The 13542-nt window shown below is 39.4% G+C and overlaps 1 protein-coding gene across 5 annotated transcripts; it reads right to left on the reverse strand.

The window, feature by feature from the left end:
* Positions 1-232: 232 nt before the first annotated feature.
* Positions 233-10888, reverse strand: LOC311021561 (muscleblind-like protein 2a). Of its 5 annotated transcripts, XM_084022175.1 has the most exons (10): positions 9089-9263; positions 7107-7779; positions 5064-5228; positions 4739-4969; positions 4367-4621; positions 2766-2819; positions 2245-2395; positions 2024-2059; positions 1277-1368; positions 233-370 (listed from the first exon to the last, which is right to left on the reverse strand). In XM_084022175.1, exons 2-10 carry the CDS (start codon positions 7278-7280, stop codon positions 356-358), a joined length of 1173 nt encoding a protein of 390 aa, XP_083878301.1. In that variant the 5' UTR covers positions 7281-7779; positions 9089-9263; the 3' UTR covers positions 233-355. The 5 variants fall into 5 exon arrangements, with proteins under 5 accessions (XP_083878301.1, XP_083878300.1, XP_083878302.1 ...); XM_084022174.1 differs by lacking the exons at positions 1277-1368; positions 9089-9263 and adding an exon at positions 10657-10888; XM_084022176.1 differs by lacking the exon at positions 1277-1368 and having other exon boundaries at positions 4739-4948; positions 9089-9266.
* Between the last annotated feature and the right edge of the window lie 2654 nt (positions 10889-13542).

Consider the following 13542-nt stretch of genomic DNA (forward strand, 5'->3'; position numbering starts at 1 on the left):
CCATGTGTTTCCTGGTTGGATTTGTTTCAAATTGAATTTCAGCTGCGGAGGCTAAATGCACCTCTGCCCTTGTCAGAATTGGTTTAGGAAACAGAAACCAGGATATTATGCACTTTACTGAGGATGCATGTTAACGTGGGTGCAAAGGCGCGTGCATACAATAATCTTCTGTGACACATTATCTAACACAGTATTATCCTAGTAATTGAGCTATGTCATTTGTCATGAGTACTTCATCAGTGATGTTATCAGCATGCAGCTTGTTGTAGGTGTGTGGTGTTAACAGAGTATTTACAGAGCAGTTGTTTGGCGTCTTTATCAGCAGCAACGCGGCACTCACTTCTGTTTCTGGTGGTTACTTGAGGATGATCTGTTACAGGGGCAAAAGGCAGCCACTTAGTGGTTGTATACAGTGGAAATATACTTGGTTCAAATTTGTTTTTGTTACATGACAAAAGTGCTCAGCGAGAATTATCATTGTGATAGATGTAAAATTGATGAAATGAAATGAAACAAATACCGTAACCCCCTAAACTCTTGACATTGTTCTCAATTTACAGTTCGGTCTTTCATCAACTTATGACAGCTTATTATGGCCGTAACATTACATCAAATTGAAATATCGCAAAAGTATATTTTGCATCATTTTATACACAATTTCCCAGAATTCTGCCTAAAATAATCAAATAACATGGTGTTGGACACTGGATACATTCTCTGCACCACAATTTATGGCCTCAATTTGTGCATATAATATATACATACACATATGGAACAAATGTTTTGAGGACCAAATATTTTCCATTGACTCCTCATTTAAATATTAGTCTGGGCAGAGGAAGTTACCAAAACAAAAACAAAAAAACAAAAAAAGTCAAATATGACAAATTATTATAAGAGATGATAATAATACAACCTGTATGATTAGTACATAAAATAATATTGTTTTATGTATTCAGAGACCATTTTGAAATGCTCATTAATTATTTAATTAAGGAAACAGACAAAAATATGCAATAAAGAATACATGCAACACCACTATTTGCAGATAGAAGCCCTCTAGATACATGTACTATATGTTACGTTTGTCATCAGGGAAAGGGGTTAAATGCAGTCTCCTGTAATTTAACTGAAGGTCTACAGGTAGATGAAGCTAAAAGACAGGCAATGCAAGCAGGTCAATGCTATGCTGATGAAGCAACTCCCCTGATTTAAAGATGAAGCACTTATTCAGAGCTCAAGGATTTATGACAGAAAGCTTTAAAAAGGAGCAAACCTGATTGGCTGACGTTGTTGCTGCGTAGGGGACACTTGTGGGAGTAGTTGCTGCAGAGACACTAGCAGGCGTAGCACTGTACATCATGGGGACTTTTTCAGGAAGGGAACCATGAAAGCAATGGAAAGGGAGGTGGAGCATTATGGTAACCATAGCAATGTTTTTTCCTCTCTTGCCAGGCAAATACAACATGACATTAGCAGCAAGTCATCATTGGGTTAGACCAGCAGATGGCATGTGATCACACAGCAAAGCGAGACAGCAGGAGAGAGCATAAAAGGAGAGCTGATAAGGGATAAAATTAGGAAATCTGTCCATAGTTGGATATCGCTAGAGACGAGAGATGCCACCAGACGCGACCAAAGTGGGTTTTATTTTAGATAATGGCTGAAACATTTTAAGATATTTGAGAAACTAAAAAAAAAATAAAAAATTCCTAATGGTGGTTTTGGTAATTACCAATATATTTATATTCTGAGTGAGAGAAAGGATTATGAATATATTTCAAGAAAGTATACATCACAAGACTTGATAATGAAGCCCAAACACACAAACATATTTACACACACCAATGTAATCGTCCTCAGTGATCATTTTAAAATTAGGTTTTAAGGTGGTTCATAATTGACCCTGATTCAAAGTTTAGCTTTCCTATGCTGGAATATCAATAAAGCCAGATCAATATTAAAAACTTCACTTGTTCTCCATTGATAATGAGACTTAATAATAACAAAGGAAGAGACCTACCAATGCTGTTGGAGGGAGCCATGCAGAAGACAGAGCCTGTGTGATTATCAAATGGAAAGAGAATATTTTAGCATGACTGACACTATCAATATACTCAACATTGGCATGAGCCCACATGAATTCAAGATTTAACAGATATGCAGATTCGATTATCTCTTAGCTCTTAAGGAAGGTGACAACAAAAGGTTGGAAGAAATCTAAAAACGGACGAAGAAGCTCACCTGTGGGATAAAATGCAGCAGCGGGATGCTGCAGCTGTGTGTTGGCCAGAGCCTGTTGGTAGTGCAAAAAATTGGGGGCGAGGAGAGAGCTGGCCCAGCTGCTCTTCTCAAAAGCTGGTCTCTTTGGTAGGGGTATGCTGTAGGGATAGGCCTGAAAGGAAAAGAGGGGAGACATGACACACCAAGACTTTCTCCTCTCTCTGTTCATCTACGTTTAAGACACTTAATATATAGTATTCATTTACAAAAAAATATGGGAAAAAAACGACAAACACAACTACACGATAAAAGTGACTGTTATCACAGAGTGGAAAACTCAAGCATGTTTTAGGATACAAATATGAATGGAATAACTAAAAATTGTTTAAAACATCTATCAAATTAAGCACTTACAGCTACTGACAATGACTGTGTACACAAAGACTATGAGACTTGAAGAAGCTTTAAACCACAATGACAAAAACCAAAAAAGTTATCACAGTACAATTAATAGCTACAACCAAAGCAAAAGGTGAAAATACCAGGTCTACAGTTGCCTCGAGGGATCGCTTCATTGCTTTGGCAGTCGACTGAGTCTTTTAATAGCAGGCAGCGAGCACATGATGGCAGTGGGCCAATGGGATTCAAGCGTTTAACATACAGGTAACAGCAAGCAGAGGTGCGTCATGGGGGACAGCATTGTGGATAGGTGAGAAGGGGAAAACAAAAACAAAATAATCTGAATGTAGTTTACAACATAAAACACAATATGCATGCACAGTAACCAAAATAACTGATTAAAAGACACACTAACTAAAGACTCCTTCATTAGTAGCTCATGTACAGTTAATCAATAGCTTTGGCAACACAGATTTACAATGACAGGGCACAATCTTGTATACCTTTTACGTTGCACATTGATCACTATAACATTACTCAGTCAGAGTGTGTTAATTGTAATCAAAACACTACAGCTACCATGATGCAATCAGTGCAATAGGCACACTACATAATCTGCAATACAGTGATTGTACGGCTTTCAGGAAGGGATAACAATGTAATGCACATCAAGCACTGAACATTTTTATTGTTAAATGAAAAATGATTTGGTCTTATGAGGAAAAAAGGCAACATCAAATAATAAACCGCTGAAATAACCATGTATGCAATGTCATAAAACACAGAATGTGGAGCTCCATTTACTACGTTTGCTTTTGGTGGAATGGCAGATGCTGCCTCCTCTCCTTGTATCGTACCGTAATTGTTTCTGTGCGCTTCAAATTATGGCCTAAATGTCATGCAACTATATATTATGTAAATGTAGGTAACCATAAAAGATGATGTTAAAGAAAAGTGACATAGATGGGCTATGGAGGGCAAGGAAGCACAATTTACTGAAGCCACGTGGCATACTGCAAGTGAGCTGACCTGAAAATGCATTAAGTTTAAAGCGACTTAAGGAGAGTAAGTTAATGTTAACACCGAAACCAAGAAATGTTTAAAGTAATGGCAGAAAAATGTCAAGTTTCCTCCATAATACATAACAAATGACTCTGCTCTTTTGTGCACTTTTCCATGCAGGCAGTTATCACAAAGCATAGCCATTATAATAATTCATACTGTATAGCACATAAACTGTTTAACATTTGTCAGATACAGCACCAGTTCTGTCAATGTCTGGTGCCTGTGTCGACATAAAACAACTCCTATGACTTGGGCCTGTTTAAAAAGGCACACACCTTGAAATGTCAGCAAAAAGCACAGCTCCATTATAAAAACGCAAAACGCCAGATTGGAAGCTGCCAACACTAGTCAGTATGATTGACAGGCCTCTTAATACAAGGACTAACCCTTGACAACAATTACCATAAATCTAATCTCTGTAGTGTTTTCTGATACCATAAAAGGCATGTTTACATCTGTGGTGTTTGTAAACACAGGATTAAAAACAGGCGTGTGTTCTTAATTATCGGGTAACCTTTGAAGAGCATGCTACTATATTAAATGTGCCATTACAAACTATATTGTATACATATTTAGTGCTCCACATTCAGTGATGTCATGGCAAACACAATTACACCAAAAACCACCATATTAATGGAAGTTTTTTTTAAAAATCAAACCAAATAAGGCACTGTCTTACCATGGCTGTAGCTGCGACCTGGGCTGCCACGGATGAGTGACTGACGTGCTGTTGACTCGATTTGATTTTGGCCTGCAAATGTGCAGGCGGGTGAAAATACTTGCACTTCTCCCTGGAGCAGCGGCTCTTGATGTAGTCCATGCAAACAGTGACGGTGTTATCCGTGGTGTCAATCATCGGGCTGTCGCTGGGGTGAGCAAAGCGGCAATCTGTCTCCCCTCTTGCGCAGTTTCCCCGCTGAAACTCGCGGCACACCTGAGAGGAGCAATTACAGCATAAAGACCCGTGACAGGAATCCAGCATTGCAGCATGTGGCCAGATTATGTCAACAGAACGGCTAATTTATTTTTTCAGGCTGCGGTGCGGGAATACCTCAAGTTTGTCTGTACGCTGCAGCTTCTGTGAGGGAGAAGACGACGACGAAGAACTAGAGGAAGAGGAGGAACTCTGGGCCGTGACAGGTGGGCTCCCAGAGACAAGAACCTGGGTGCTGGAGAGGTTGTCTGTTGGGATGAGGCTCATCCCATGGCTCAAGGGCGTCATGTACGAACCATAACCGAGACCAGTATTTGTGCCCAGTCCCTGTGCAACATTAAATGTTGGCTATGAGGGTAAAATGTTATACATTACAATTACAAATGAGTCAAGCAGCAAGAAATGAGTAGAAGTTCCTCCTTAATAACTATGAGAATCTTACCACAGGCTGCAGGCTGGGTCCTGGGATCATAAGCTGCATCTGTTGGGCGAGCACTGCTGCTGCTGTCTTCTGCTGGATGAGGTTGTTGCGCCCATTTATCTCTAACTGTGTTTTTAAGTGTGAAGGTGGATGAAGATACTTGCAGTTTTCTCTTGAGCATCGACCCTGTATTCAGAGAAAAACAAAAAGACATTAAAAAACTACCCAAAACTGGGAAAAATATTCCTCTTAGTAATCTTGTTTTTCCTTGTCATGACAGTCCACTGTTTTTTTTCGAAAAAAAATGGTTGTTGTAAAATGAGACGCAAACAACCTTCTTGAGCATGAAGTCAGATGTTTTACACAACTATCCATCACCTCAGTCAACACAACTGTACTTCTCACCTTACTGCATAGAGGAAACGCCATTTCTCACGTTGGCATTGAATGTTAGCTTTGGATGTAGATGATGTGCCAGTAAGGAGCATATATTTCTGGGTATTAAGCTACGATCTCCCTTTAAACTTACGAATATATTTTCTGTCAATCAAGCATCTGTATGAGCCTAATGAGAGGTTATCTTCCCCCACCCTTCCTAATCAAATCAAGTTAACTAATTTAATATAATTTGCATTTCTCCCAAGAGATTTGCAGAGAGATTTGTATTCATTATTTTCAGTGACTATCCATGCAAGTTTTTTTTTCATTAACGTTTCATTAGTCTGGATATAGAGAAAATGAGAAAAAAAAACTGTGCCAATACAAATTATTCACCACCATTTTAATGTCTACTGGTTTATTGTTATACAATTTTGTACAACATGCAGTAGCTTGAAAGTATGAAATGAAAGAATGCCTTGCAAATTACACTGGCATTAACGTTCTTGCACCGCTGCCGTGGAGGACTTAGTGAGGCCAAAGATACAGAAGCTACCGCCCTTTGACTACTTGAGAGTATGTAGCTGAAATCATATTAAGTGATTACGGTTATACTCTCTTCTCTGCTTTCTAAGAGTATAGCTATAGAGTAGAGTATACGTGTGAGCTAGCTAGAAATACCTCAAGTTTCTGTATCAACAAGACTCTCACCTGCTTTAACAGACGTCAGGAGATACTACTTAACAAAAGCAAAGCATGTGCACATTCTATATAATAAAGTTAACTCTCTAAATGATAAATGGGTAGAGAACATTCCCCATAATTGTTTTGACCTGAAATGTATCGCGCCAATACAAGTCAAAGAAGCAAAGTAAGAACAACAGCTAGCTCTATTTGTCTTTTAATGAATTAAGGCTGGAGGGTGAGCATCAGTATGAGTTAACCAGTAGCCATATTGGTTGATGACCCCTCAGACAAAGGCATAAAGATTCATGTGACATCATCACATGACTGCAGCAACAGAGAGCAACTGTGAGCTGACCTTTTATTTACATGCTCACAAGAGATTGTAATCCTATGCCAAGACATCCTTCATGAATTCTTAAAAGAAGATACAACTAGGCTTGGAATTTATTAATTCGCTCACACATTCTACATCTCTGTTGTATATAATTGTGTATATTTTTATAAATGTGTAAATTTGTATAAAATGAAGTCCACAATGTGGTGTGGTCAAAGTTGAATGTGTATTTCCAAATAATATCTTAATAGTCAAATCAATAAATGTTGTTATGAAGGAATAAGGTAGCTGCTTTATGTGAAATCCTTTGGTTCAGGCCCTTGACCACTGGAGCAGAGGGAAGGCCTTCTGTCCCGACAAGCCGTGTATAAACGGTCTACAGTAAGGAGATAAGACGATGACTCAACATTCAAATAATCCTGGGGGCAAAGCTGTATTGTGTCGTGATGGTGAATGTGGGAGAGCAGCCGTGGTCTCATTCAGGGCTACTGAACAAACAGGAGAGTAACTGGCTGCCATCCAACTGGGTGTTTTTATAATCTATAATTGATGAGGATAACATCCGACAGGGATTTTAGTTATGGAAAGCCACAGGTAACAGCTGAAATGTCACATTTCATGCGGTATTAAGTCCTTTACATATGAGAGCGTGCAGTATTTCTTACCTTCAGCGAGTCAAAGCAGGCAACAACTCTCCCATTGTCAACTTGGCAGCTCTTCGGCGGATGAGCAAATTTGCATTCCTCATCACTACGTGAACAGTTTCCTCGCTGAAACTGTCGACAGACTTCCAGAGTTAGCCATTTTGTGTCTCTTACTGAAGAAAGATTCAACGCCATGACTAAAGGCTATAATCATAAATGTAATTGTTCAAGTTAATCTACTGTGCCTCAAACACAGAAGGCTGTCGGTTAGTTCTATGTGAAAAGTCCTCGTTTATAGCAACCTTGGGAGTCCTCCATCAGCTGGAACAGAATGATCAGATGGCTGGGCAATCACTGAGAAATCACCCATCAAAAGGAAACTACTACCGGGTTTTTTTCTATGACACTTTCAAGTGTATATTTCAAAAATGATGGTGCCCATTAATATCAGAGTGAAGAAATTTAATGCCGACTTGCCACTAGTACATTCTCATTCTTCTCTATCCTCTTACATTATGGCTCTATGTGAGTATTTTTAAGTGCTTTAGCCGTGCAAAGTGGTGGCAAAGGGCTTGCAGCTGAGGTATCCTGTGTTGGTGTTTGAGTCTGGCCTTAAAGAAAGCATAGGCCAGCGATGGAGAAGGACCAACTTCTAGTTGGGGATATCTTCGCAAAGGCACTTTTTGTTGGTGATCTGAAAGACAAAAAAGCATGTATATTACAGAATTTGTATTCTAATAAATAACATTAAAATTAGGGTGTTATTAGTCTGGCACATTTAGAGCTAAGCATTGATAGTATTCACTAGAGACTGTAGTACATCAAACAAACAATAACAAATGTGCTCTTTTGTAATTCGTGAAGCTGTATGTCAAATTCACAAAAAACAAATTGTTATTATGTTATTTACGAAAACAGAAACTCCAGACATTCTCCGGTTCCAGCTTCTCAAATGTGAGTATTTGCTGCGTTTGTCACTTTTATTACAATTACTCAAGTTAATAATTGGCAGATTAACCAACAATGAAAATAATCATTAGCTGCAGCTCTAAATAGAAAAGATCTGACTAGTCAAACATCAATGGCAAACTACCCACTTGGTGAAGTATACATTTCCACATTTTGTATTAACGGTAATGTCCTTTCCAAGATGTTTCCATCTAGATGATTTTCAGCCTAACATTGCTAATGGTAGCTAGTTAGCAGAGAATTGGATACTCATTATTTCAAAGGACCACTCTAAACATTGCAAATGTTGTGTTGGGTTGTGTGTGTAATATTATGTCAATTGATTTCTTCCAGCCTTGCATTTTCACTAAAATGAACAATGTTGACCATGTTAGAAACACAGAGCCTCAGTTGTTGTTCTAGTCTGGAATGTGTAGCTAACGTCATGGTAATCAATCAATCAAAAGTTCAAAATCATAGAGCCATAAGATTGTTGTTATGCTACATGTGTTGCACATTGCTGCTCAGTATTAGTACTAACAGACTGGCAGTTGAAGTTGGATATTATATATATTCTGTGCTTTCTTTCAGCTAACTATAACATTTTGCATTTGCTGAGACTGTGGGATCAACAGCCACTTGGGGCCAATTTGCTACTATTAGATATGCAGACACTTGGCCTACCAAAGAACATACAGAATAGCAGGACAAAGCTTAAACACACACCATGTTTGGAGTCAAACATAAGACAGGATAGTCAGGCCAGCACACTGACTGGTAAAACACACAGAAAGTTGCTGAGCAGGCAGAAAACGGTGGTTGATCCGTGAGCTGAATACATATTTATAGGAGCTGAAAGGTTTCTCCATTGGCAGCAAGTAACATGGTCTACACATGTACAAAGTCTCACAAGCCACAGATTCAGAACAAACACTACTGTTGTTAACCCAGATCTTCTGCTACAACAGCCGCTCAGCTTTACTGCATGCTATCCCACAGCATACTGCAGCAAATTCCTTTGGGCGCAAGTCAGGAAACGGAGCGAGAAAACCTACCTCTCTCACTTCATGTGAAGAACTTCTGTCCCCAACGGAGGATCGAGGTTCGAGACACAACTTTCGAGCAGCTAAACTGCTAATATAACGATCGCGGTGGCTTTTAAGCCCCTCTCTGTCCCACGGATTCAGTGACCAAAGATTTCCTCTTCACAACAGTGAAAATTGCTTGTCCAACTCTGGCTGAAACATTTCCAGCCACCCCCTTCCTGTCTGGGTGCCAACCCCCGGGAAGACCCTCCCAGTCCCAAATCGGCCAATAGAAATCCAGCAGCTGATGCACTGTTTGTGCACAGCTTGGAGCAAGACACTGCTGGCAATTGACCCTTTATCTATGAATAAAATGAGATTATTTCAGGAGACTGAATTCAACATTTATAGCACAGGCACAATACATAACCTACCTACTCTGCAAAGCTTCTTTAGCCCCGGTAAGACCATGTGCAGGGCTTGTAGGACATCCTGCATATGCTTTTACACAGTGTACTGAAAGTAAATTAGTACAATTTGTGTAATATTTGTCTCCCCCTTTTATTATTTGCAGGTCTGTCAGAGCTCCAACAGTCTCAGCATTCTCCTAGTTCAACTCCGTGTAATTACAACTCCTTAATAAGCAAGGTGTTCAACTTAGTTTCAAATTAGATATCAGACTATTATATCATGGCTTTTTTTTTGTTAAGAAGTGTAAAATGTGAAATTAAGTATAATGATAAATATACACTTATAATGTACGTGTATATTACACTTCTAATATGTGTGCAATAGAACTACTGTTAAATGTTATTTCTCATTCAATGTCACTTAGCCACCAAACAAAATATGGTAATACTGTATTTCATAGAGTTTTGTGCAAATGGCGCTAATAATTCAGTGTAGATTCGCAATTTTAACACCTAGATTTTGCAAAAATGCATACATAAATAATTCACGTCCTACGCATACTGACTTCTGATATGTAACATCTCACTCAAAAAAAAAAAAGGGGGATATATTCTGACACATGCTGCCATATGCAGTCCAGTAGGAAGGATGAGAGTAAGTGGAGGCCGGTAAAAGCACAGCTAAAGCCATCTTGTGCGATTGTAATTCTGTTTAAAGTCGTAAGAAACTTTAAATTGTTTGTGCAAGGCTGTTGTCCATATTCGATGGGAGGTGACACGTAATGTCGCTTGTCTGCTAATGGATGTCCCACCCATACCACGTTACAGTGCATAAAGTTAACGTTATGTGTGCCATTTAAGAACCGGCATAAAACACGACACCACTACGATGACTTGACAACTAACCTTAACGTTACCTGACACTATCGTCCGCGAGCGTCGTGCATAATTTGGTACATTACTTTGAGAGTGACGGTTAATCATGCTAGCTTCAGGTTAAGTCTCTGATTTGCATTCTCATCCTCCTCGGCTGCTCTAGCTAGCGGTTAGCTCATCACACACACTTAGCTAGCAGTCCGAAGACACCGCTGTCACGGCTCTTACAGCACGAGGGACGTTAACGTTAGCGTTAACGTTTATTAGCTCGCGTTAGCCGCGCTACGTTAGCCGAAGAGTGCACCTGCTTACCTCATCATCGCGGATGAACCGCTTCCCTGCAATCACGCACCAGCTCGGACGGACGACATTGGCAGTCCAACTGAACTGCTGAAAAACAAGATGTCAAGAGCTCCCGCAACACCAGTCAAACAACCCGTTTAGTAATTGCCCTGTTGGTGGAAACGCGGGTTGTCATTTCGACCTCGTTTCTTCATCACTTTACTGTAACGTTAGCCGTGCACAGATTTAAGCAACAAGCTTTTGACAGCTTACTGTACGATCGTCGGTTTAATGTGATGACGGGGTTTCCCGGGTTGAGCTGAGAGGCATGAAGGCTATCGATCAGTGGATATACAACAGTTTACGATAAAGAACAGCAAAGGACGTGTTACACGATGTTGTTTGGTGAGTTGAGTTGATTTAAACGTCATCATTTCTGGGGTAAAAATAGTTACTTCTCTCATTTATATTTGCGTACACCCCCCGACGACCACAAAGTGGTAGGATCCACACGAATGCCAGCAGGCTAAAAGGGCAAGGGTTTGCTTGTTACCAAGGGAACAGCAAAAAAAAAAAAATCTGCATTAGCTTAACGACAACACGCTTTCACGCACAAATATAAACATCTACTTAATTAAGTATATTAATATGAATTTGACGCAAATGGTAGAGGGTGGGATTCTGCGCAATAATTTGCTTTAATTGGTAATAACAAAATACCCCATGCGTCCTTAAGCGTCTTGTATCCATTCTATTCGCATAAGAAATATTAATAATGTAAAGGATTTTTAAGAGTTTTACTGAAACACCTGTCTAATCGGAATATGAATCAATGCAGTAGCACAGCCTTATAGGTTTGCTCAAGGTCAAATAAGATGGATGCTAACCCAGATAAGATGGGAAGGTGAGGTGAAGGGAGACAGATGGAGGGACATTTTTGCTATTTTGCTTAATAAAATATTTCAGCAATAAAGATAAAAAGAACTTTCTGCTAAACAGAGACATTCTGCTTTCTGTGGTTTGTGCTAGACTCGTCTGTGTCTCAATTCTAACAAATTGGTAGGCTACTATAGGGAAGTATTTATAGAGAGCACCTCCTTATTTCCAGTAGATTTAAATTGGCATCTTGGGATGAACCACTTTTCTGTACACTTTAGAACATAGAAAAATATCGGCAGCCTGTAATTTCATACGCTGGCATGTGTCTTGCTCCACCTTAATTGCATATAAGCCACTTTCTGCAGTTTCTGTGTAGTGGGGATGGTGTTAGGAGGAGGAGCCTCTGCCTTGCTGGTAACTATGTGAAAAACATCTCAGGGAAAAGTTGTATTTTTAATGCTTTGACGTGACAAATTAATTTAGATTAATTTAGTAATTAAAACTGTAATGGCTTTGTGTTCAGCACTGGTCATATAATGAATGGATAATATTATTTTTAATGGAACAAAATATTTCACCCATACTTTCCTGATAGGCTTTATTGGTGCTCATGAAATCACACGCATACAAACCACTTATGACTAATTGATTTATTAGCTCCCTTCTCTTCAGGATTCTTGAGGCAGTAGATGAAATGCATCTGACTGGTCACACTGACAGATCGCTTCAACAAACCGGAGATGTGGCATCGAGTGCCACGGGGGGGAAAGGTCGCCATATTGCTCCCTTTGAGGAAAATGTCACCGTCAAAGTGACTCAGATATAAGAACAAAGGGAATGCAGCAATCCATGCTTTAAGTTCTTTGACCTTAAACCTGTTTGTTCTTCACATAGTTAGTTTCCTGCATTCCATGCCTTTAATATTAGTTGGCATCGCCGTTCTGAGTGCTTTCATTCAGGTGTCACATCAAACTAAACCACACATTTTCTGTTGACAAGCATCCACTTTGCTGTACAGCACACAACTTCACTTGAAACAGGACTGACTTAGGAACTGCTAGTTATTATCTCAAAAAATATTTGCCAGAGTGTGTGTGTGTGTGTGTACTGTATATATATATACTGTATATAAAATAAATGAAGCAAAGCAGGACTGACGTTTGTGTCTTAGAAACAGGCATTTTTAAATAGGAGGCTAATTTCTTCTTCCATTAATTCCACTCATTATTGTTTTATATGTGTCATGAGGAAAACTGTGGTTTCTTAAGTGTTTATAGGAATTAATTGGCCGTATAGAATAGAGAGAGCATCATAGAACATCAAGGGCAGCAATTCCAATGTTTGGCCTGTAGATGTCAGTCTCCGCTAAAACATAGTTTCATAAATGGACAAACCCAGAGGCTGAAGCCCAAGTGTGAGGTGATCGTTTTGTATTGCAAGCTGATTCTCATCCTGTGCTCACTGACAGGCCTGAGCCTGGTTCACATGGACCGCCTGAATACTGGGACTATGAACTTTGGAGAAACAAAAGCAAACCAAATTTACTTTTATTTTGGTTTAAACATCAGTTAGTTTCACACAAGAAAATGTTTTGTGGTTTATAGGGATATAATTGTTAATTACATTACTGTGAGTGTAATTTTTTTAGTGTAGATCTGGTCTAGTGATCTTGGAACCAGTTTTGTTTTGTCACGTTATTGAACAGTACATTTTTTCCCCATCTCAGTAAAGTGTTAAATGCAGTATCAGGCACCAGATATTTTGCTGACTATAAATGCGACTGTCTTCGAACAACCTTTTATTTCCCCCAAGTTGTTGCACACTTTCCAACAGCAAACATAAAAAAATAATCCAGTCATACCATCTGGCTGTAAATGACTTGCTGCAGTCACTGGCTGAAATGCTGAGCCAGCTATACAGCACAACCTGGAGGGAAGCAGAAGTTTCTGTGTGTCGGTAGATACAGCGTGTTCAAATGTGAAGGGTGCCTTGGAAAACACCAAGTCAACTCAGTTACACTAAATCACTGATCTAATA

Source organism: Eutrigla gurnardus (assembly GCF_963514095.1).
Source record: "Eutrigla gurnardus genome assembly, chromosome: 12".
NCBI classification, from domain to species: domain Eukaryota; kingdom Metazoa; phylum Chordata; class Actinopteri; order Perciformes; family Triglidae; genus Eutrigla; species Eutrigla gurnardus.